This window comes from Bombus vancouverensis, chromosome 7 (genome assembly GCF_051014615.1).
Source record: "Bombus vancouverensis nearcticus chromosome 7, iyBomVanc1_principal, whole genome shotgun sequence".
Taxonomy (NCBI): domain Eukaryota; kingdom Metazoa; phylum Arthropoda; class Insecta; order Hymenoptera; family Apidae; genus Bombus; species Bombus vancouverensis.
In genome coordinates this window covers 18,800,709-18,824,786 of record NC_134917.1, presented here as the reverse complement: position 1 = coordinate 18,824,786, position 24,078 = coordinate 18,800,709, and the positions used below count along the sequence as shown (strand labels likewise).

Here is a 24,078-nt window from a genome sequence, read left to right as displayed (position 1 = left end):
ATCCAGATACCAGAAACCAGTTTCACGCTGAATAGTTTATTTCAATCGTGTTTCGTGGTCGAATACCATACTAAGGCGTGTTTCGCCTAGACAACGAAATACGATACCTCTTTTTCTATCGATGACGCGCAAATTACGGCGTCTTATAAACAGCCTAGAAAAATGGAGGGGGGAGGGGAGGAAACAGACAGACTAGATTTGCTTGTAGCGAACAGAATTGTTGGTTAAGCCGCTTCGGTCAAGTAACTAAACGACGATGAATACATAGCGAACAAATTTTAAGTGCTATCGAATATCATGTGTGTATGAGACTGATGCGAGTCTTTGTTCGTGCTGTTCGAAGTAAAAAATTTCCTACAGTTTGTTCATAAAAACATAGCCGATGATTATCTTCTTACTATTTATCGTTATACAAGTTTCGAGTCGGTATGTTTCTAAAAAAACCAATAATACCAATTTAATTAATAAAACCATTTAATAACGATTAATTAATAAATTTATCTTTGTTACGAATAGAAGGACGGGGAAGAAATAGAGGATGCGTCTACTATACGTAAAAGATTCGAATAGTTCCGCAAAATGTAATCTTACGTCATACGCAACTGTAAACAAATTATAAATATAACATTCTGGACGATAGGTTGGTTTATTTTTCAACTTGGAAATTTTTCACTTGCATTTAGTTAGGTACAAAGACGTGCAAAGAGTCTGTAGGTCGTCTGGCGTAAATTTGAATATCGAAAAGCGATAACGATACGGAAGATTTTGTCAACCTCTTCTCGTGCTCGTTCGTCGCGTACTGTCGCTCCACTTTGTTGCTGTCACGGATTCTCTCTCGATCGATTCTCTCGAGTCACGAAAGTAAACTTTCATCCGTATTTTTCGCCCTGTACTTTTTATATATGCGAGTGCCGTTCTTACAGCGGACGTTTCTAGGTATTACGATGCTTGTCGCGTGTACTGTATACAGGTGTATCATCGATCAGATTCTATGGCGTGCTCAGTACGACGCGTACGTTACGCACGCACGATACTGCTATCTTTTGCGAGTATCTTGGAAACTAGATTTTTCGCAACTTGGGCCAGACCGATGGAAAATGTTATTCGGAATCATGAACCTAGTTTCCCGACAGGTTCACCTTATCGGTGGAATGGCACGATTATTTGTTTGAACCGAACGGAATCTGACAATAATTATTTCAATTGAAAAATTTAACCAGAGGTGATATATACGTATGTATGTACAGCGCGTCAAACAATATCTTTCTTCGTTGAACGATCACTTTACCTCGCAGTCTGATCGTAAATCACTGCTTCTACTGCTGCTGCAGCAGTATCGATACTAATGAGCGAAAAATACGTCCATTACGTATGGGCGATCTAACCAAGTGACGTACAAAGTGTTTCTCGTATAAAGCAAATCTTACATAAAGCAAAATTAAACGGATTCGATCGGTACATTACGTGGTAAGCGAATATGTATATATTTAGGTGCGTGGCTGTCTCGAAAGTAGAATTGTTCGCACATTCGGAAGATATTCGGATTGTAATATTGTAAAATCTAGCGTACGAATAGACTGGATAACTCAATTACGAATATCATTTTCTCGATCGTGAAAGAGTTTAACGACCGACCTCGTATTACACCTCGTGTTTCCAAAAAACCAGAGTAGAGAACGCGTGTCGAGACTAATTACTTTGATCCGGTCGATCGATCGCGATCGAATTAAACGGATCACGTTAAGAACATCGAAGACCAAGAAGAAGGAAGAAAAAAGACGAACGTTGAGGAGGGGATTCGTGGGAAGGGTGTGGAGGGGAGACAGACTGGGCGAAAAGAGGCGCGTCGTGTATGGTCTTGTTGTTGTTGTACTCAGCGGCAAGTCTAGTCGAATTTCTCTCTCATCTCCGCTGTCGGTTGGTGCGAACGTACAGTCGCGTTTCTACGTGCGTATTCACCGTGTCGTGTCATATGGACGCATCGCGCCGTTGTCGAATACGCGGCGGTACGTTGACGGGAATGCAGGAATGCGGGAATTCGGGAATCTGAGCCAGCTTGGCCGCGGATAAACGATAAGGGGGCAAGGAAATCGGCAGTGACGATCGTAGGATTCATCCATCAAAAATAAATGCTCGAATAATCGTTTATCGAATAGCTTTGTCGATACAAAGATTTGCTTATTCGGCGTGATACGTATGATTCTCTCTATCTAATTTTAGGATAACTCGCGCGATAAATCACGGTAAATCGTTTCGAATGTCGAGGGGTGGAAATTGTAGGACGAAACTAGAATATAAAAGGATTAGGTTAGACGGAGTAATTTCTTTATTGCAATTCGATGAACATTGTGAATTGGGTGGACGAGAAGACAGGAAGAAGGAGGTAACGAGGAGACGGCGGTGATCTATTTGTGGATCGATTAGTCGCGTGAAAAAAAAAAAAGAAAAGAAAAAGAAGAAAACTGTAAAAAAGGGAAACCAAAAAGTGAGATTCGAAAAAAGGTGTCTTGTACAAGGTACTAGTGCACTTGGGAATATCGAAATGGTGGAAGAAAGAAAGAAGCAAGGCGTCGTTGAAATAATTACGAACCGTAAGGCGAAGGGGCACGATAGGTTCGTGTCCGAGAATTAAAAACGCTGCTGGAATAATTCAAATTCAGGAAAAAGAAAGTGTGACGCGAAGAAGAGTGAGAAGTTGTAAAAGATTGGAGCAAAAGTTGGCGAAGATTGCGAGGCTCGTCGTGTAATCGTCGCGTAATCGTCGCGTAATCGTCGCGTAATCTTCGCGTAATAGAGAAAAATGGGAAAAGAAGAAGCAGCGGAATAGTAACACGACCGAAAAAGATAAAACGAACGAAATTTGAACGATCTAGGTGCGTTTGTGAGTTAAGTACGAATTTCTGATGAAATAATTAACTTGCGTCTTTCCGTAATATCGTATATGATAATATCGCAATTTTGTGTGTGTGTGTGTGTGTGTGTGTGTGTGTGCGTGCGCGTGCGCGCGTGCGTGCGTGCGTGCGTGCGTGCGTGCGTGTGTGTTATGGTTGAAATTTATCGTTGAGAAAGGGGAGGAACAGCGAATTAAATAGATGGGCTTTCTCTTATGTAAATTCGAGAGACGGACAGGTATGTAAAAATAATTCGTAATTGATAATGTGATATAGAGGAAGATAAAAAGATGAAAAGATAGAAAATATAGACGTTTTATAGAAGGCTCTGGTATAAAAATATCAATGAAAAATAAGCGAAACTTGCTTTCCTAACACCGCGAATAAAAGATAAATTGGAAACATCTCGGAGCAAGGAACAACGAGGAAGAACGAGGAACAGCAAGGAAAAAACTCGAAGCTTCGAATCGAAAGGAAATATGTAAAATACGCAGTAGGAATGGAACTGTGAAATCAATCGCGATACTTGGGAAGGTGAGAGATTAGCAGAGAGATTAGTTTGCTGCACCTGCGCCGATAGGTTATCCGCTGGCATGTGACGGAATCACGAGAAGATTTTGATCAACGAACCGAGAAAAATTTGAGATTAAAATTCAAGTTGTCCTTAAACTGACGCCACTGCTCTATCTGATTTGGAAGAATAGAGCTACCTTGTAATTGAAGATTATCCGAATGCAGTTAGGTGCGTGCAACACGTTGCATTATGCGATGGACGCGACAATTTAATCGATCGGAGACGGCTTACACGAATTGTACGAATTGAATTTTACGAAGATTGACGACGAGTAACGACGAGTAACGACGAGTAACGACGAGTAACGATGTCTACCGACCGCGCAAATTCCAACACACGCATTAAAAGTTTATAACACAACGACGTCTCATTAACGAACGAAGATTACCGATTCGACAAACGATTCTCGTGAAAAGGCGGTTCTCGTTTGTACGTTTATCATTTCCACTTGTACCTTACTGTTTTCTTCGTGTCGTTTAACGTTAGCATCGGACCGTTTCATTATTATTTACCACCACGGTGAATTTACGCGATAAAGCGATACATATGGAGAATAATATAATGAATAGAGAAATAAATAAAATAGTAAAGGAAGAAAAGCAAATAAATAGAGAAACAAAGGAATAACGGTGGAGAAAGTAGAGTGTATTTGGTCAAATAATTCCACGTATAACGGCCAGAAGTCGTGTGGGTTCTTGGAAAATCCGACCGAGGATGAGACTTACTCGAGTCAAGGTCTCCAAGTATACATAGCAGCAGAATCGTCGAGCTCCGTGCTTTTCAGAGTTTGTTGGAAGTTGTGTGGACGAGCAACGGTCATTTTGACGCTTGTCGATACTTGGGTTCGCGATTTAGATCCTTTCCTTTTTAATCGATCAACGAGTTTGATTGGCTTAACAGCAATTAACGGCAAATAACGGCAAACAACGGGAAATATTCGTTACTAGGCTTCGTACAAGCTTAACATTTAATACTTCAGCTGCTGTTAATGTCTCAGCTGTTGTAACGGTCGGTGCAACGTTCAAGTCGAACATCTAGTTAATTGAAATATCGAATATCTAATTTAGTAAGGTACCAACGTCTCATCTTTAATCGTAAAAAGCAGCAGTTGAGTGGGATTTTCAACGGAACGATGTTGGGTGAAATCGGTGAAATTATGCAGCGATCAGTTTCGAGATATTCAAAGTGCTGTTCGTGTCCGACGCTAACGAGAAATTTTCTTCTTTTGTGGTTGTTGTCTCTGTCAGCCGGCGTCGCTTGTTCCTTCAACAAATGTTGCCCATTTGGAGAAGTTTTCTCAGGGATGTCGAAAGTGGATTGCGTTGCGTCGCCACGTGCTCCGCAAATCGTTGCCAGTGATCCTACTAACAAGAACGTAACTTACGGCCAACTTCCTATTTGCCAGAAGCCTGAATACATTACCACTCTGTCTCTTGATGAAATCAACTCGGCTGATATTTTACAGGTACGCGATAGCGGTTGCTTGTTTTACTTTATGTTTGTCAATACATGTTGCAAATCGTGCTATATAAAGAATCGATGCAGATCTTGCTACCACTTTTCTTAGATGAAACATTTATGATACAACAACGATAAGGGAAAATATTACGATAATAAGCACGAAAAGTGATCGCAGGATGACGCAGCAACTAAGTTGTCGATGAAAGTTTAAACTTTTTCGTATTTACAGAGTCCGTACTGTATCGATATTCTGTACAACGATATCACTCGGGTCGTTGTTCCGACACTCGTGTACTGTAAATCGAACGAAGACAAGGATCGAACACGTCCATTCCCAAAAGCACCATCGTTATCGGAATTTTTAAACGTCAGAAAATGTTGCTCGAATAATACAGTTTTTAACGTAGTAACGGGAGGCTGTGAATTCGATCGTTATTACTCGAAAACGAACCATTTCTTGCCGTTACTCACTGATTACTTACGGGAAAACGAGCATTTTCCGAACGTGGAGTTATTTCTGCTTCATACAGGCATGCCCAAATGTTCATCAGGCGCGATCTTTACGCACGAGATCGATTCAGCAGACATCATCAATGGAACTTTACAGGTGAGTGGATCCTCGAACGCGAATTCGCGCCACGCCAGATTCTCCATTTTTCAATCTCCAATCTCCAATCTATTCGTTATATATGTAACTAATTGTTTCCTAATCATTTAGTTTTCAATCGAGTTTCTAGAACGAACGAAGAAAATACAGGAAAAGGAAAGAAAAGAAAAGAAAACTTGCCCACCTTGCCCCAATTTTTCGAAGTTATACCGTAAAATATAACAATGTAGTAATTTATACCATCTGGATCGTTAAATTCAAACCATTTTTTTTTCGGAGCCACAATATCTGTAACAACGAAGATAAATGAGTTGGTCGAAGGATCTTGGAATTTGGGGGAAAAATCATTTTGTTACACGAGGAGAAACAAATTTCAAGGATAGCCAACTATATGTATATTTTTCCAAGCGTTCATTTACTTACGTGACGCATCTTCTTGCTCAACTGTACTCTCTTTGTTGCATTTATTTGAATTCTATACCATTTACAAAGATATCGTTATCAGCATATCGTTAGGGGCACGCCAATCTCAATATTCCTGCTCGTTCTCTGCTTCAGATAATATATTTCCACAAACGTTTCAGCGCTTCTGTATACTTCTGCGTGTGTGTAAATATATATAGTAAATAGTATAATATTCAGTTAAATATAATAGATTTGTATATACTTGAAACTATTCGATATTCATAAAAGAGATACGTATACGTGGCATTAGGAAAATAGTGAAGAAGCAGAGGAAAGCCGGAGCAAATTGATACGGTTCTTAGCTTTCGACTAAAGAAATTGTTGTCTTACCTCGTGATACATAGATCAGAAGTGAATATTCGAAAGAGTATGATAGAGCGTGAATAAAAGTAGGTGGTTAAATTTCACTGTATCAAGGCACCCACACGATTTGAATTTGTCGAAGCGTTTATCTAACAAAAAGGTAGGAAATTTCCGGCTTTAGTTACGCGAACGATGAAGTCACGCATAAAGAAGCGTACGCCTTAAATTATAATAAACAAAGTTGGGACGCGACGCAAGCGTTAATTCTCGTTCCAGGTTGCAGCAGCGGCCAGGCATCAACGGTTTCGTCATTGTCCCTTTCTCTAGGCTCGTTGTTCCGTCCGATTTTTTCTCACCGTATTCAGCAGACGCGGTTTCGAACGGATAAACGGAATATTATTAAAGCTCTTATTTTCATGCAACACTTTTATCTTGCTTTCTGTTTTCTTTCTTTTACTGTTCTCCACTTATATATAGTTACAATCTGTATTTGGTGTATTTTCCTTTCTTTTCTACAACAGATTGTTTCTTTTTCGAAAAATTGTCTGTTCCCTAATTATCGAGTATTTCAAATATATCTTGAAACGCGAACGTGTTATTAGCTGTTCGATGAAAGATTTCTCCTTATTCACAGAGAGTACGAATTTTTATTTCCTTACGACAATCTGATCGAGGGTTCGAGAAGTTCTGGAAAAAGAAAAGGAAAGAAAAAGAAATATCTATATACGCGATTAAACAAAATAGATTTAGACATACAAATTAGGTTAATTTTTATAACGTAATGACTTAAACAATAAAATTAATAAGCAATCCGAGAGACTACACGTGGTGCGGTAATGGCCAAAATATTATTAAAATTAAGATATTACGTATTTTAGCGTATAATATTATAATTAGTATAGTAAATTGTTTACAATAACAGGGGAAACAAATATTTCTAATCCAAGAAAAAAAGAAAAAAAAAAAAGGAAAGAAGAGAAGAGAAAGAGAAAAAGAAATTCTAGTATTCTATTCTAACGCGAATGGAAATGTATAAATTTTCCTGTTAAATAGGGTAGCGTAAGTTATATTATTCTTCTGTATTCTTTCTTCTTTTGACGTATATTCATCAGCATATCCAGCAGCACCGTTTGTTCGTGTTATAAAGCATAAAAAGTAGATTGTAGTACTATAATAAAGTAAAATATCGGTGAAACCCTGGAAAGAGTAAAAATACAAGCAAATACGAGCAAAAAAGTCGGGGAGATTCGCTTCAAAATATAAGCCTAGTTTTCGAGAAAATTCGGTTTGAAAATTTGTTCAGTACGCGTTAATTTACCAAATTCGCAGTTAGACAGGCGAGATAATCGACAGGTCGTTCTACGCGTGAACGTTGAAAATGTAGCATTCTTTCGTCTCAAGTCTTGTCACGAGGAAAGTTGAATTTTAAAATCTGTCTAATACCTAATGCGTATCCCGAGCTCGTTGTTGACAACGAGCATTAAAACAACACATTAAAAAGGCTACTTTATTTATATATTAAATATAGTATATTTTCGTACGGGGAACGACCTTCTGTCGATTGTGCATTACTGTGCCTTCCAATACGATCCTCTTATCCTTCGTGTTTCAGCCTTTTACGCCGTGCCGTAGCAGACTGCCTATTGTATACTTGCCGTAATTACGTTATCCGTCGTATAGCAACGAAAAGTGTAATACGCAATGTTACGAAATTACTAAGTAGTCCATATTCTACGTATCTGACGCGTATTTTGTTTTAAATTGAATTTTAATGGATCGCGCGATAGATGGTTCACGAGTCTTCTCTTTTGTGAATTGGAGATTCTACTTAATTATTGCGTGGTATTAGATCGTAATGGATTTTTAATTTGCTTTGTCCTTAGAGTATAATGGACTTTTAATGGCTGTTTTCGTTTAATTGGTTTCCTCTTAAAGCGAAAAACATCGCGACACGGATATTACGTTCGTACACCTCGTGTTGTTTATGATCTTTTACGGATATTAAGAAAGATCAACTATTCAACTTTGAATAGCATCCTTATGTTGTCTCGTAGGTACTTTAAAACTACAAATGTGTATGTATTCCTGCTACACCCGCCTTTCTCACTCATATTAATAATATTTTATGCATTCATTAACGTTTACCGCGTTTATCTTTTTTATGTCATATACATAGGTACGTCGGGTAATGTATATTACGCAATGGAATTTTATTTTTAACACATACTTTCACTGCATACGTACGTGTAGGCAAATTACGTATATATAATTATGTATATATAAACAAACTAAAGAGGCAGAAGCTTATGAAATAATAAAGGTAATATAGAGAAGGTTATTAACGTATGTTGAGGTGTGCCTCGAGACGAGTTTGCAGTAGGTGGAAAAAGAAAAAAAAAAGAAAGAAGAAGAAGAAGAATAAATAATTATTATTTATTTTGTCGTTAGACAAGAATCGTCGTTTAACATGGTAATTTTTATAGTATAAGATAACTTTTTTGAGGTTTTCTTTAAAACAGATTATCAGATCGAAATATCGTTGAAGCAATGTCGAAGCAATTTTTCGGAATTCCTCCAACGACCATCTTATTTTATCGAGAAGGTCGGAAACTTGTTCCAACGGATTTTGTACGACATTTTATACGAGTAAATTTTATTTTTCATTCCTAACTATAGGACGCGATGCTTGCTCAGCTATTTTGCAGTATATGCTTCGATAACCTTTGCTCGATATCCAGAAGCGGAAGCGACTAGGTGCAGGATTTGATATTTGAACTTTATGGTTCGTGTTCTATAACTTTAAACTTCCACGACGGGTAACGAATTTGATAAGAAGACATTCTGTCGGTCCCCTTTAATTCGTACGTCGACCGTGACAAAACGAAACGAAACGAAACGAAACGAAACGAAACGAAACGAAACGAAATGAAACGACAAAATCAAGTTACATTTTCCCTCCCGATATTTCCACCTCTGAGGGCACGATACCCTTAGGCATCTTTTACCCTTTGTGTCGTCGAAAATAGACGCGACATCGCGCTAGATTTACAGATACACGGCCGATATTTACGACCCTTGTTTTTAAAAGAATATTTGAAAGAGTATTTGACTGTCCGATTTTTTAAAAGAATAATTTCAGTGGCCCAGCCGGATCGAACGAAGCGTTGCGACAGAATGCACCGTGATTTTTGCATTTTGTGTTTGTCATGAGACGCTTATGTCGCGTGCACTGTGTATAAATAGCGGATAAACGACGGATAAACGACGGCTGGAGAAGTTTGTATTATGAAATTTTTTATTTAGCTAGCATTTTTCTCCCACTCGGTTCAATCGCGGTAAAGAAACCTATAGAAAAATATTTGTACGGATAAAAGTGTTTCGCGTTTTCGATGTTTTCGAATTTGAAAATCCGAGCCATAGCTTTTTATTCCGCATGGGAACGCTATTGCGATACTTTGGTTGACAAACAATACGATTAGTTTAATCGCGTTAATCTTGCAACGAAACTTACTATGCGAGAGAATTATCTCGTTTTCGAGGACCAACCTGATGCGTAATCCGCGAGCCTGTAGGACGGAGTCACTCGCGGGCGAACCTGGCGCGAGATGAGCGAGCCGCGGGAGATTGAAATGCGATGCGAAATTGGCGGCGAGTTTCTGGGAGAAAGGTGACGCAAACGAATTCGATGCGAAATCGAGGAGTCACTGGGAGATTGGCAAGCCTGGTGGAAGGTGTTAGAAGGGCGAAGAAAATACAGACGAATCTGACGCGCGTGAAATCGGACAGCCATTGGGTTGGCAAGATTTTCCGTTCTATCGAGGCTTTCCTTTTTCCTCGTAATTTACCAGCTTCGTAATTTTGATCGACAAAAGTCGACACGACTCGAGCGATAAAGTCGTATCGTGCGAGTAGGCACGTTCAACGACGTTGCGAAGGATCGTTGACTCGATCGTTAGGTCTCACGTAACTAGACTCAAATTTACAAACGCCGCTGTTTTCATTTTTATTTTTACACTGTTTACCGACAGAAAGATGGCTTTCTTTAAGCATCGCCTTCTGATCTTGGAGAAGAGATAGAAATCGCAAGAGGCGAGATCTCGCGCGTAGGATGGGTATTAAAAGTGAATAATTTGTTTGGCGGACATCGCGTCGTGGGTGAGCAATGGCTTGGTTGTTAACTTTTGCAATCCGACATTTTTTGACCGAGCGTAAAAACACGCTTATATTTGAAGATGCGTCAAGTTGTACCGACTGACACGATCGAGCTGAATTTTCTCACATTATCGGTAGTCGAAACATCTTTTATAGCTGTTTGTTTTTTTATCTCTACCCTACCACTCTCGGTTTCCAAGCTGTGTAAGGTCATTCTCGTCTTTTTCTGTCGGACCTCGTATCACCAACAATCGCGGCTCTCTCCCTCTCTCTCTCTCTCTCTCTCTCTCTCTCTTTCTCTCTATAAATGTTTAGAATAAAAGTGTTTTTGTTTCCTACGTGTTTTTCAAGGAATTTGTACGCTGTAGATGGATTTAGGATGTTTTCTATCTGTAACATGTGCGTTTCTGTTTCCATTCTTTTTATATGATAACCGAAACTACAGTTATACGAAATTAAAGTTAACACATCCGTTAAACAAATCTTTACCACTACTATCTTGCCGCTATTAGGATCGCAATCCTATGAGAATACACATAGTAACAAGTAGAATTTTCTTTTTGTCAGAAATTGTAGATCCGTTACTCAGGATGCTCGCTTCTACGGCACATTGGAAATTCAACAAAATTTTCCAGACAATTATCGTTGTTATGGTAAAGATGGTTCCTAAGATTTTTCAACGAGTATGTTTCCAAACACCCTCCTCGTCCGTCATTTCACATGTAATTGCTCGTGCATCGTTCGTACGAATGCAAATACAACATCCTTACTTAACGATCCGTACCCTTACAATCAATTCTTGGACGATACTCGCCGACGATAGCAGCGACATCTATAGCGACGTTTCGAGCTACGATTTTTTCCCGGTCATCCGGCGATAAATATTGTTTGCCATAGTGTAGCGTGGAGCAACACGACGTAGTAAATGTAGTTTCAGATGGTCAGAGCCTTTATCCCGACCGGATAGGAAAGGATGCGAACGCGGTAAATAAATCTACGGGGCGTGGTGGCGGTAGCGGTAGCGACCTAGCAGCTGTAGTGGCGGCGGCGGCACGCCGGTGTGCAATGGCGTAGCAGCGATGCGCCGCCGATGAAACCAAGGACCGCATTGCGGACGGTATCAGATAGAACGGAACTGTCTAGTTGCAATCGAGTGTGTCCTTGCATGCACAGTGCGCCCGGCCGTTGTAGCCGCTGCTCGATAGTTTCAATTTTGCTTTTACCTCTAAATGCTTTCCATTTAAGAAAATTAAAGAGGCATCGGAAACATCGATGATGGATTACGATAATAATACACTTTTTTTTTTGGCATAAAAGATCGTAACGCGGCATTACCGTGACAGAACAAGACTCGTTTCTCATAGAATGCTGTTGTTAGACATTTTTTCTAATTTTGCAGTTAACGCGATCAATTGTTTGCGATAAAGATTCACAGAATTACAGTAGTAAATATGTCTGGTTAAATAAACAGTACTGCTTTCTCTTGAAATACACCAGTACACTAATTACACTATGCTGATGTATTATGTATTATCGACTAGAAATGAAACGATTTTAATATGTATCGATTCGTAGATAAAAGTGGAAGCAACTTGTTGTAGAAATTTTCGTTGACGCGTCTGAATCGTTATTCGGAATAATAGAAACGAGAGATTGCGATGAATGTGAAACGTGGAAACACTGTTGTTGCCTGTAGAGAATCAATCTACTAATATCTTGGCAATAATTAACAAATTCCAATTACGTAATCATAATTTTCATAAACGCGTTGGAGTTTAACCATTTCTAGAAATTCATATAGACAAGCCAGATCTTGCTTCACCGAAACGTATTATGCGACAAATACTTCTTATGCATGGTTATTGCGAATTATAAAAATTTGAAAATGGTTATACGCCATATTATATTGGCGCAATATCGTTCGTTGTATTGTATGAAGAGTTAAATTAAGAGAAACTTTATACCGACAGATTATTTCATTAGTAGAAAAATACAAACACCTCTGTTGAAAACAAACTACGCGTATCGTATTTTCTTCGAACGATCTGAGATAACGAAGACAACGTTTTGTCGCGTAAATGAATATTAAATGTAACATTGTCGATTCGATAATATCGTTGTATCGATAGGAATGAATATGTTGTATCGTTGAGGCACACTGTTAATTCGATATAGCCGAATGTCAGCGATATCTTAGACGGAGAATCTCGCACGCGAGACGATCAGATGAAATTTTTCAATTGTTACAAGAACGTTACAAGAATCGCTAAAGTTCTGGTCGATTCTCGTCTCCTGCTTTCGCTTACGACTTACGTCGCGTCTTATCGCGACTTACGTTCACGTTCTTCCGCTTTAATCTATTCGTGATATTTGATCCGTCGCGTGCCAGGGACGAATTTTTACGCGTTTTCTCGCGAATACCTTGGAAACGCGTCCGATTGTGCCGGGCGGAACTTGCAAAGACTTTCGAGCAATTCACAGTATCCGGGTTTCTTCGCGTGAACGTGAAAACAGTCGAAATTTTTCTCACAGCGGATATCGAATCTTTGAATCTCGCACGAATCAGTCGCCTCTCGTTTAGCATTAGGTAAAGTGGTCCCGTGTAATTTTCTAGGTGACACTGGCGACAGGGACAAACGAATCCACGGTGGAGAGTTTCTCCATCACCGAACGAAACTCCTGTCTGGAATTGATGCCGCACTTGCGATCGAAACGCCGGTTCGTAGTCCGTGTGTGTAAGGAGGTAGAATACTGTCGGGACCACCGATGTATACAAAAATGTTGTCCGACGGATGCGGACGATGGCGGCAGTTACATTTGCCCGCACATTGCCAAGTCGGAGAAAAATTTCTACGAGGAAATGTCGAATATTACCGGAGGAACTTGGGATATGACAGGTCTGTATCGCGATGTTGCACGATCGATGGCTGTTAAGTTAAGTTAAGTTACGTTTGCCTAGCGTCGATTGCAGAAAGGTGGTGACATTTTTAAAAGAACAGAATATAGTATGGTAATACGTGATAATATAGATCCATGTAGTAATATGGGTATATTACCACGCGAACGTGGTAATATTTTCTCAAACGAGTTGTGTTGCACCGAAATCACAGAGGATGCAGCATCCGAAACACATCAAGTTATATATATATAAAGTTATTATTATTTTGCAATTAGTTACTTACACATCGGTACAAAAGATTCTATCGGAATAAAATCGATTGGTTCGAAACGACGAACATTGCCATTCTATCGTGATCTTCTCTCCTTGAGATAATTTTTTTCTGTTTCCTAGCTTATTATGTATATATTTTCTTATCTCAATAAGGCTCTGTATATATTTTCTTATACACCGATCGATGCGAATTACTCTTCTCTACGTATAAAAAGATGTTTTACACGCTTGTACTGTATAGAAATGATATCATTTTGTATGAATGTTAATTTTGTAAAACTTGTCGCACGAAAGAGGAGGAAAGAGGAGGAAAGAGGAGGAAAGAGGAGGAAAGAGAAGGAAAGAGGAGGAAAGAGGAGGAAAGACGAGAGAAGACGTAAAATAGTATTGTTGCGCTTGTGTCTTTTTTGTCTCTTTTATAGAACAAGTTGGACGAAATCGGGGAAAATATCTCTCATCTAAGAAATACGTCTTGCGAGAGAAAGGTGACGAAAGTAGCTTGTCCCGAACCAACTAATCTTACTTATGTATATCGTCGGAAAGAATAACCAACGTATTAACGAATTGGTACTAACGTATATTAAATTAATACTAAACGTAACGATCTGTGTAGAAAACTAATTCTCCGTTTCCTCTGTTATTCTCTTGCATTGTTTAAACTTGCATTTCTTATCCCTCAGAATACGGTGTGCGGGTTGGACTCGATTGTTCTAACTTTTACGAAGAAAACATGAACGGTACATACGGTTTAACACCAAACGGATTCCTCAAACTCACTCCGTCAATCTGGTTACCACCAGACATGTACTGCGTGGACAGTCTGGTTACCGACAACACCGACGGTTTATTAGCTTTTATCTGCTTCTTGAACGATGGCGACGATGCAGCCAGGTGAGGGACTTTACTTTCTACTAGACTCGAATAATAAAGAAAATATTTTCCGTTTTATGGCCTTGGTTTATTAATATTCCCGATATTTCGATGCCTGATTTCGATGCCTGTCGCTTGTCTATTTCCGCATCAACCGATTTCCATCAAATTCCGCATCTACGTATCGTACGACTCACATAAATCATACGAAGTATGTTGTTTAAATTTCCATTCACTTCTTCGCCGTCCCCTACCAATTGGAATTTCTTCAAAGTCTTTTTTACACGTGGTCCGTCTAATCTTATTTCATTTTATTCGCGTAAACCACGTCTTTGCAGTTTTTTCGAAAAACTCGAGTCGGTTGGTCGAATTTGAAGAAAGTCGATCCGTTTTAAAAGGGGCGTTTGGCGAGTGTTAGCCGAGTGACTGTATATATAGGCGCGCAATGTTCAAAGTCTTGTCATCGACGTCGTCGTGTATTATTCGAGAAACTGACGATATAAAAGATTGGACTGCTCTCGAGAGGGATGCTGGTCAGCCGTTGAAACCGGAATTCCACATCTTTCGCGGCAGCGCGTATTGTGTCTGCGCTGCATCAATGCCAGATAGCCAGGTTGTTTGCCAGTGATGCTGTGACAATGTATACGCTCGTACATATATCTTGATGCAGAAGAATAAATAACAATGCTACAAGTCCATTTGCCTGATGAATAGAAGAACGGCGGCCATTCACCGGTCGTCATACGAGTCGCAACGAAGTGGCTATACATTCGTGTTTGTTCATTCGCTTCTTCCGCTATAATATACATATGCCTGTACATATCTGTTTCTTGTATTCTTCCGCTGTTTACCATCATTTATTGGTGCACCGTCTCGATCATCTATCGATGATGTTCCAGTAAAGCCTTAACCATTGGAGATCCTTTAATAACACAGCTATCCGTTAAATCTGCTAAAATAACTGTGTTAGCAATTAATTTTCATTATTATTCAAATAGAAATAGAATTCTATATACTTGTTGCAGTATATTTTTATACTTATATTATACGGTATATATAATATCAACGTACACGATATATGTACGTACGTATGTATTGAAGTAACACATTGCCGTTTAAAAGTATGTAGTCACTTGATATCTACGATCGTATTTCGCTTTGTGTGTACGTAAGTACGTAAATTATCGACGTAAATTCGGTTTTTAAATAAATTCATCGCATATATACATACGTTTATCCAGCTTACGTTTTCAGTGGCGTAAGTTTTCATTTCGTTATTCGATCGTTTGAAACCGCCGAATATTTATACGATGCGTTTCCATTGTATTTCACATTTAATATCGTCGTTTAATATCGTCAGTCCGCTTTGTAGGCTCGATCCTTTCGTTTTACTATGCACCGTATAATTTTAACGCGACTCTTTGTGTCGTTAAAAAAAGTAAAAAAAGCACCGGGTGTTATACAAATATGTACATACATATGTCGAGTCGATAGACGAGCGATACCGTTTTGGAAGCCAACTTGTTGGACTTTTTGCGCTTTTTGGACACAATTATTCAGAGCGTGCTAATTTTCCCTATGAAGCGCGGTTATAGCAAAAGTCGTGATCTTTTTCCTTTTTTCTTCTTTTTTTTCTACTCTTGAAACGAAACGACATTTTCACCTACGAGTATAGTATAAACGTCGACAAAGTAAAAAATATCAGTTTGCATTGGTTTTTACAGGCGTAAGTATTTTTCCATAAACGAGATTCATACTGGAACTATCCTTAAATAAACGCGATATACCATACCTATGACAGAGATAGATAGAATTAGATAGAGTTAGATAGAATTCGATGAAAGTGAAATAAAAGTATAAAATTATATCCGTTTTGATCGCTTAGTATCGTAATAATCGTTTCTATTCTTTCTTTTCAGATTGATAATTTCCTCTATTCTAATGGGAACTAGCTGTATCTTTTTATTTTTGACACTGATCGTCTACCTTTCCCTACCGGTGCTTCAGAATCTGCATGGTAAAACTCTGATGTGCCATATCGCGAGCCTTTTGGTAGGTTACCTTTGCTTGACTGTAATACCTTGGATAACAGTGGAAAATGACAGTGTTACACCGTGCGGTATAGTAGGTAATGCTGTTTATTTTTTGTACAGTTTTCGAAATAAAAGTAAAACAACACGTACGAAATATCCAAATTATCGGATATAAATCGTTTAAGGTCTAGAACTGCGCGTGGAAAGTTTTAGCAAATAGTAAAATTCAAATTTTTTCACGTAAAATTATCCAAACGATCCGTTGAGGGCTTCGAGTCATAAATTTACGTAATACGATAAATAATTTCAGAAATAGAGCGAAACCACAGTGCCTCGATACGCGCGAAACTTTCTTCGCTATTTTCGTATCTCGACCAAAAATGATCGTTAATGTATTTCGCGCTATCACGAACGTATCGCGCTTTTGTACCTGTAGATGTAAACACATTGCGAATAAAGCCGTTCAAGAATTGTCGGAAGTTGAACATTCTTTCGATTGGCTTTCGATTCGGCTCACGACGAGTAGCATACGACGCGATACAAAAAGATTTCGTCTTGAATTTCAAGGTTAAAAGGTTAATTTTGCACTGACTTTTTTTTTTTACAAATCTTCACCGATCAGCCTCGCGCTGATCAGTACAGGATCAGTACAGACTCTATTTTTTTCATACTCTGTACATATTAAAATTATGCAAAAAAATGTTGAAAATTATGGCATAAAGATTGTCAAGAAATTACAAGCGTATGTTCTACAACCGCTTTATTTATCAGCGTTTGTCTTCGTATTTAGGATACATCATGTTCTTCTCCATGATGTCGGCGTTTTCCTGGTTGAACGTCATGTGCTTCGATATATGGCAGACATTTGGGTAAGACGTTACTACTAGTCGTTTAAGTTATCTTCTTCGGACCCGTTGCTCAAGCTTTTTACATTCTTTCCTGTCTTTTCCATCTTTCTTCCTTCTTGCTTGGTTATAATTTTCGCGTAGGATTTCGATCTGAATCGAATAAATGTCAATTATAAATCAAAATTGAAATGGTAGAAAGAAAATTAGTTGGAAAATATGAAGCGTCCTCGATCAAGAGCGTATTCAAGCATCTTTCGCGTAATAGATCGCTATGATAAGCTTTATAAAGACAGTTTTTCTCTGGGTTAATCTGTTGATTTCCGCGTTTGAAAAACGTATAGAGGTGTACAATATTTGAAATTGTTTCGTGTACGATGTTGGTTTATCGAAGATTTTAGCATGTAGTTTCCCATTCGACGTTAAGTCGTTGTAAAAGTTTGTGTCTCCTAGTTGTTATTTTGCCTAGTTACATACATATACACATATATAAATATATAAATATAATCGTCGGGCCGATATTTTCCGCTAAGCGCGATATTTGCCGGTAAGCTTAAACCGTAATTATATCGATCGCGATAGAGACAACGGTGAGCGGGAAAATTGGCATTTGCGGCGGCTAAATCATACCGCTACTCGCTACTTCTTTCTATATTTGATCCGTCATAGATCTGTTTCCGTGATGTTTATGATCATGTCGTTATAAAATGGGCCTACGCTGCTCCTCGGCTATTAAATTATTAGTTACTACGTAGCCGATACATGTCCGCCGCTTGGATACCTACTAAAACGATAAACATAAAAATTGGTCGCCTCTCTGCCGCTCGTTCGCACTATGGCCTATTTCACGTATAAATCTATCACATTCATTTATTTTTCACGAAGACGCGAAGATAGAGTGCGTGAGCGTGCCGAAGAAGCGATGTAGAAATAGGAAGAAATAGGAAGAAATAGGAAGAAATAGGAAATAGGAATAGAAATAGGAATAGGGGCCCGTCATTATGACTGAATTGTCTAAGAAGGGCTGCACGTTCGTACAGCAAATATGCGAGTATAACTCCGATCAACGGGCGAAAAAGACTCTGCCTCTATGCAGCCTCGTCTTTCTATTCCCAAATCGCCTTTCTTTTCGCTTGGTTTTCCATTCGAATTCGCACGTACACGGTAACATGTGACGCGCGTACTCTATCTTTATATCTCTATGCTTACTTTCTGCCGCCTTGTCATTATTTGTTTAACTCGTTTAACTCGTTTTACCCCTCGTCGCCCTGCTTGTCATTTTCTCTTTTCTCCGTTCTTCTTTTCTTCTTTCGATTAACGAACATTTATAATTCATCGTGTAACGATTTTTCTATATAACGCCGTTTCCGCAATAAAGGAAATCGTGCCCCAAGCCTTTGTCGATATACACAGAGATTATAGGAAATAGCTTCGTGCTAATATTTGAAAGATTATTTTAGCGCGATCACAGCCCATTCTGAGCCACTTGGCTATAACCGACGCTCGGCTTTACTTTTTCAAGTTACAAAGCAATTTACGTTTAATATTACACGGAAGTGCATGTAAAATAATCATTATGCGATTACGCGTGGCGATGATGATTTCGTAGTACACGATTCCTATTTAAATCTAGAGACGATAATCTCTACGCTCTACTACACACGTCCGCTATATCTATTTTTCGTTTCGAATGGTACGTGAAATGGCACGCGAAATAGCACAGATAAAATAACATTATACGTTCTATCCTATATAAGCATATATATATATATATGTATATAAAAACCTTGCGATATCACTTGCAATTTCGCTTACCAACACTTTCACTTATTCGCAATATTTCACCAAAACAGATAGAAACTTCAAACATCGGAAAATCTCTTTTGCCAGGAAAGTACACAGTATCAGGAGTCAAAATCACAACAAAAGATTCCTGTTATACGGTGTATATGCGTGGGGCGTGTCGATGTTCATCATGTTCATCTGTATCCTGAGTGACCAGATGCATATTCTGCCGGAGAATTTGAGGCCTGAATTTGGTTTAGAAAGCTGTTGGTTCAACTGTGAGTTATCAATTATCTTTTTAAACGCTTAAGACGAGGTTGGATCAAGATGTGACAATTACGAACGTCATTTTTATCGGGCTTGTTATATTCTATTGGGTTGAAACATTGGATGGAACGATAACGTCGTGCTTCGACCAGTGCTAAGATAAATTAAGATAAAAAAGCTTCAAATAGCTCGCTGTTTATGATAATTTCAGGTTACTATATTTCTGTGCGTTTAGAAAATCAACATTCAAACGAAAACGTTTCGTATAGGCATCTTTTCAACCACAAACATTGACATCTCTCTACGAAAGCTCGTGGTTAACAAAATGACGGCAATACCATCGAATTTACCAATTATCCGGCTCAACTGGAATTTCGAGTTGCCGCGGCTCGGTGAGAACGTACGATAGTACGTTGCAGTAGAGCCGCAGCTAGCTATATTGCCATATCGAAAGAGACGTTAGTAACTTACTACTGGAAATATCGTTGTTGTTGCAGCGCCTATGGGACACGCGGAATTAATTTTCTTCACGGCACCAGTCACCATCCAATTGATAACGAATATAGTGTTCTTTATTCTCACGGCGAAGGAATGCAACAAGGTGAAAGCTGAGATAAGCAAGGTTTCGTCTTTAGACGTTAGGAGCAAACGATTTCACAGTGACAAAACTAAGTAAGTTTACTTGTCCCTTAAACGCCTTTTGTCCTAGTATTATGTCAGTTTGCAAGCATCGATTAAACATCTGGTTGTACGTCAAAGTTCTGTTTAGTAAAGTAGTAAGACGACGATAGCGAGTAATTATGGAAAATATCTTATGATTGAGATGTTGTTACGAGATTAATTTAATAATTCATTACCTATAGGCTACGATCGTAACGCTATATATTGTTACCAATTCAGGTTCATCATGAACGTGAAGCTATTTGTCGTCATGGGTATGTCCTGGAGCGCCGAGGTCGTCTCCAAGTTGCTGAAAACATACACCGGAGTCCAGTACCAGGATGAATTATTCTATGTGACGGACGTGGTGAACAGTCTTCAAGGTGTTTTGATATTCGTTTTATTCGTGGTGAAGCGACGAGTTCACAAAGCATTGAAGAAACGACTAGGCTACGGTTCGAAGAAGAAACGCGAAGCCAGTTCGACGCTACAAGATCCGTACAGAGTAAGAAAAAGCGCGAGTAACAGCACGCTAACGTCCAGCTTTGGAGTTAGCTTGACACCTTGACACCTTGATCAAAGAATATAAAATTGTTCGCGACAGACAATCACATGTTACTACGTGTTTCAAGCTCGATCCAAAGCTCACTTCCTTGTGTTTCTTGTTTTATTAAATACGTACTTGGTTTCAGGTTGTGTCACTTCGCCTTTCTCACGATTCTCGTCTCGTTTATTATCGTTTACTATCGTTTACTATCGTTGTCATTTTAGTAATTAGCAAACGTTTCTCCAACGACGAGAAATGGAATGTCGTAGGGGCGTGCGAAACGACTCAAAGAAATTCGTTGCCGCCGAAAAAGGGAACGAAAAGTATTGCAGCGAAGCATTTGTAGATCGCTACGTTAAGTTTCGGCAAAGTTTCAACACAAACAAGCTTGTTTCAACGTTTTGTAAGAAGAAGAATTTATCGCGTAGTCGTAAAAATTAATATCACTCGTTGTTCGCGGAGCTGTTTACATAAATCTGACAAAACAAACTTCTACTACCTTTTTCTAGCTTTAGTAGCTTTTCTACCGTATAAAGCTGATTTTCAACTAAATTTAACGAATCACATAAAATAGCATAACCTTTATTAGAGTCTGATCCATCTTGTCTATCTTAGCAACGACAGATAATACGTAATACTAGCGAATAATAAATAGGAGATAGTAAGGTAAAAACGGACCTAAATTCTAACGAAGCGAAATTTTTAAATATGTCCTGCTGATATTCGTTATTCGTTATTCGTTATTCATGTTTCTCCGTGTGTGTAACTGTAACTGTAACTGTAACTGTAACTGTAACTGTAACTGTAACTGTGTGTAATTGTATTATTTCTATATACATATAGGTTATACTATATACATGTTTGCAACGTTATATTCTCGGCCTTATAATTTTTATTATATTATATAAAACTGACATAGGTGACGAGAAAGTTTAGGAATTGGCGCCGGTGATTCAGTGACAGAGAGCGGCGGCGGTACTCTCTTTTATAATCGTCGAACAAAAGGCGTGCACCGTTGGTGAAAATGGTGGCAGTTTTAAAACCGGCCTTGAATCACGCGGACGAACGATACACGGCTCTTTTCGAAATTTTTTTGACTGGCGTGAGTCGAGGGAACGTTGCGACGATTATTCGATGCACATGGAAGGAAAATAATCGCGCCGCACTATATTCGAGATTTGACAAACTGGAAACAGCCGCAGGAAATTACTGTGAATCGTACACGACTTGCCCGAACCTTTGCAACATTTCCTGTTGGATTCGAACGTTTTCTGCGAATATCGGTTTATGGCATCTCTTGCAACGTATCGCACGGGGATTATTCACGCGTAAGAGCGTTTATTAAAATATTAGTTGTCAAATATAGGTTTAACGATCGAAGGTGAGGCGGTACGCTTTCACTTTCGCGGTAGTTCTTTTTAAAACAGATCTCCACCGATCCGAAGCCGTACAATCACCTGCCATAGCCGTGAAAAATATTTTTCAACGCAATCTTTAGATACGAGACAAGATAGTTGGCGATAAATTACCTCGAGACAGAGTCTGTTATTCTATTTTATGTTATTTTGCGAAAATTATGCTAACAAAGGTACTTGGTGAGTGCTCGGCGTGTTACGCGTATCCCGAGTTTTTAGGCAATTGGCTCGGACAGCTTACGGCAGAATAAATTAATAATTGCAATCGTATGTACCACTCTTGTCGCACTTTCAAACGGGATAAAAACAGTCGTTTATTAGTCAAAACATTCGAGCGAAAACATTCGAACTCTTGTTTTCCTATATTTGCTGTATAAAAAAAAAGTAAACAACATGGTGGATTTATTTACGTTACGAGGTATCGATCGTTCTTTATTACCTTCGTTCTTTCGCGCCACTATCGACTTCCGTCTCGCTTTCCGGCTCGAAGATCTCCAGTCTCGAAAATCCGATTTTTCCTCTCTAATTTTCCTGCTTCTTTTTGCGTCCACCGCATCGATGCGCAGTCGCGTTGTCTTTTTACATTTGTCGCGTTAAACATATCCGCGTAATAAGAACAAAGCGAACGGAAACAACAATCTACAGTTTGATGTGTTCGCAGCACGTATTTTTACATTATCGTTGTTTCCGTAAAATAAGCTGATTTAAGAATATATATTCAATTTCACGATTATACTATCTCTAAAAAAATTTCAATAAGAAATTGTTTTAAGAGAACTGAAGCAGGTAAATTGCTAACAATTCCTAAAGATTGAAACAATTGCGAACAAGCGACCACGAAGGAATGCGAGAACCACGAAAAAAATTGACATTATAATTATTGTCCTTAATATTAATGTAACAATAGGATTCAGAATTTAGCGTTTAATAGTAAAATTTTATTCTCGTGCACAATCAAAGTTTTATTCTCTTCCCTCTGGCAGATTAATCCTGAGGTGCTCTTGAGCTAATTAATTAATCGAGTAATTTACGCGCAAATACAGTTTACTTCAAGTTTCAGTCGATCGATTAATCGATTTCCCCTCTCTCCGCTACGTTCCCCTTTCGCTGTCGTATTCAAGGTTAATTATACAGATATCTACACGCTTAAATACGTGCGCACAAGGAGACGTATAGGTTTCTCAAACGTCTGTAAATTATAACGAACAGTTTTAGAGTAAACAGTTTTCGATTGAATTTAAACTGGAATTGGAACTCGGATCTAAACGAACGTTATTCGTTTAGTGGGACAAAATAAGAGCTTTCGGTCAGGATTCTTACGGAAAGTCCAATTTTATATTATTTCTGTATAGATATGTTTCGATTTAAACGATTGTCGATCGCACTTTAATCGGGCTATAGCCAAATATGTTTAAATTTATATTTAACATATAGATAAGAAACAAAAGAGTTTTTAGTTTATTTTGAGCTTAACTTGTACGGAAAATAACAAGAAATAAAGCGGTAGAAGTAATATTTTGCTATGAACGGATGTTTCTCTTGGCGATAATTCTTAGATTTCGTCTAATTTGATATATGAAGAAAAATTAGTGCTAAAATAATTGTCTAATACGTGTATATGATCCGAATCAAGGAAAATTGAACATCTTGTTCCGAACGAACATACCTTGATATTTTGGTTCTTTATAAATCCCATTTATCGCAGATTGAACATCGTTGTATCGAATGAAAAATAACGATAATAATATTAAAAAACTATTTATACACACGCTTGTAAAATATACGTATGTCAAAAGATACTTATTATCGTGAGAAGGCATTCGTTTTACGCGGAGATCTCTGAAAAAAAAAGAAAAAGAGAAAGAAGAAGAAAAAGAACGTTCTCCTAAAAAATGTCGTGAACGATCGTCGAATCGCATCGCACACGGGATGTTCATTCATTCTCAAAGACCTTTTTATCGCAGGATTATCAAATAAAAGAAAAAGAAAGAAAACTCTAGATCGTCGGTAAATTTCATCGATGATAAAACC

At 38.6% G+C, this 24,078-nt stretch overlaps 1 protein-coding gene across 3 annotated transcripts; it reads left to right on the top strand.

The window, feature by feature from the left end:
- The first annotated feature begins 1,637 nt into the window (after positions 1-1,637).
- LOC117157843 (putative G-protein coupled receptor Mth-like 3) lies at positions 1,638-23,566 on the top strand. Of its 3 annotated transcripts, none has more exons than XM_076620262.1 (11): positions 1,638-2,105; positions 2,221-4,930; positions 5,156-5,533; positions 13,068-13,350; positions 14,306-14,516; positions 16,415-16,623; positions 17,319-17,397; positions 19,264-19,436; positions 19,923-20,097; positions 20,326-20,590; positions 20,778-23,566. In XM_076620262.1, the coding sequence occupies exons 2-11, from the start codon at positions 4,598-4,600 to the stop codon at positions 20,976-20,978; spliced, it is 2,307 nt and encodes a 768-aa protein (XP_076476377.1). In that variant the 5' UTR covers positions 1,638-2,105; positions 2,221-4,597; the 3' UTR covers positions 20,979-23,566. The 3 variants fall into 3 exon arrangements, with proteins under 3 accessions (XP_076476377.1, XP_076476376.1, XP_033192022.2); XM_076620261.1 differs by having other exon boundaries at positions 1,638-3,129; positions 3,214-4,930; XM_033336131.2 differs by having other exon boundaries at positions 1,638-4,930.
- The last annotated feature ends 512 nt before the right edge of the window (positions 23,567-24,078 follow it).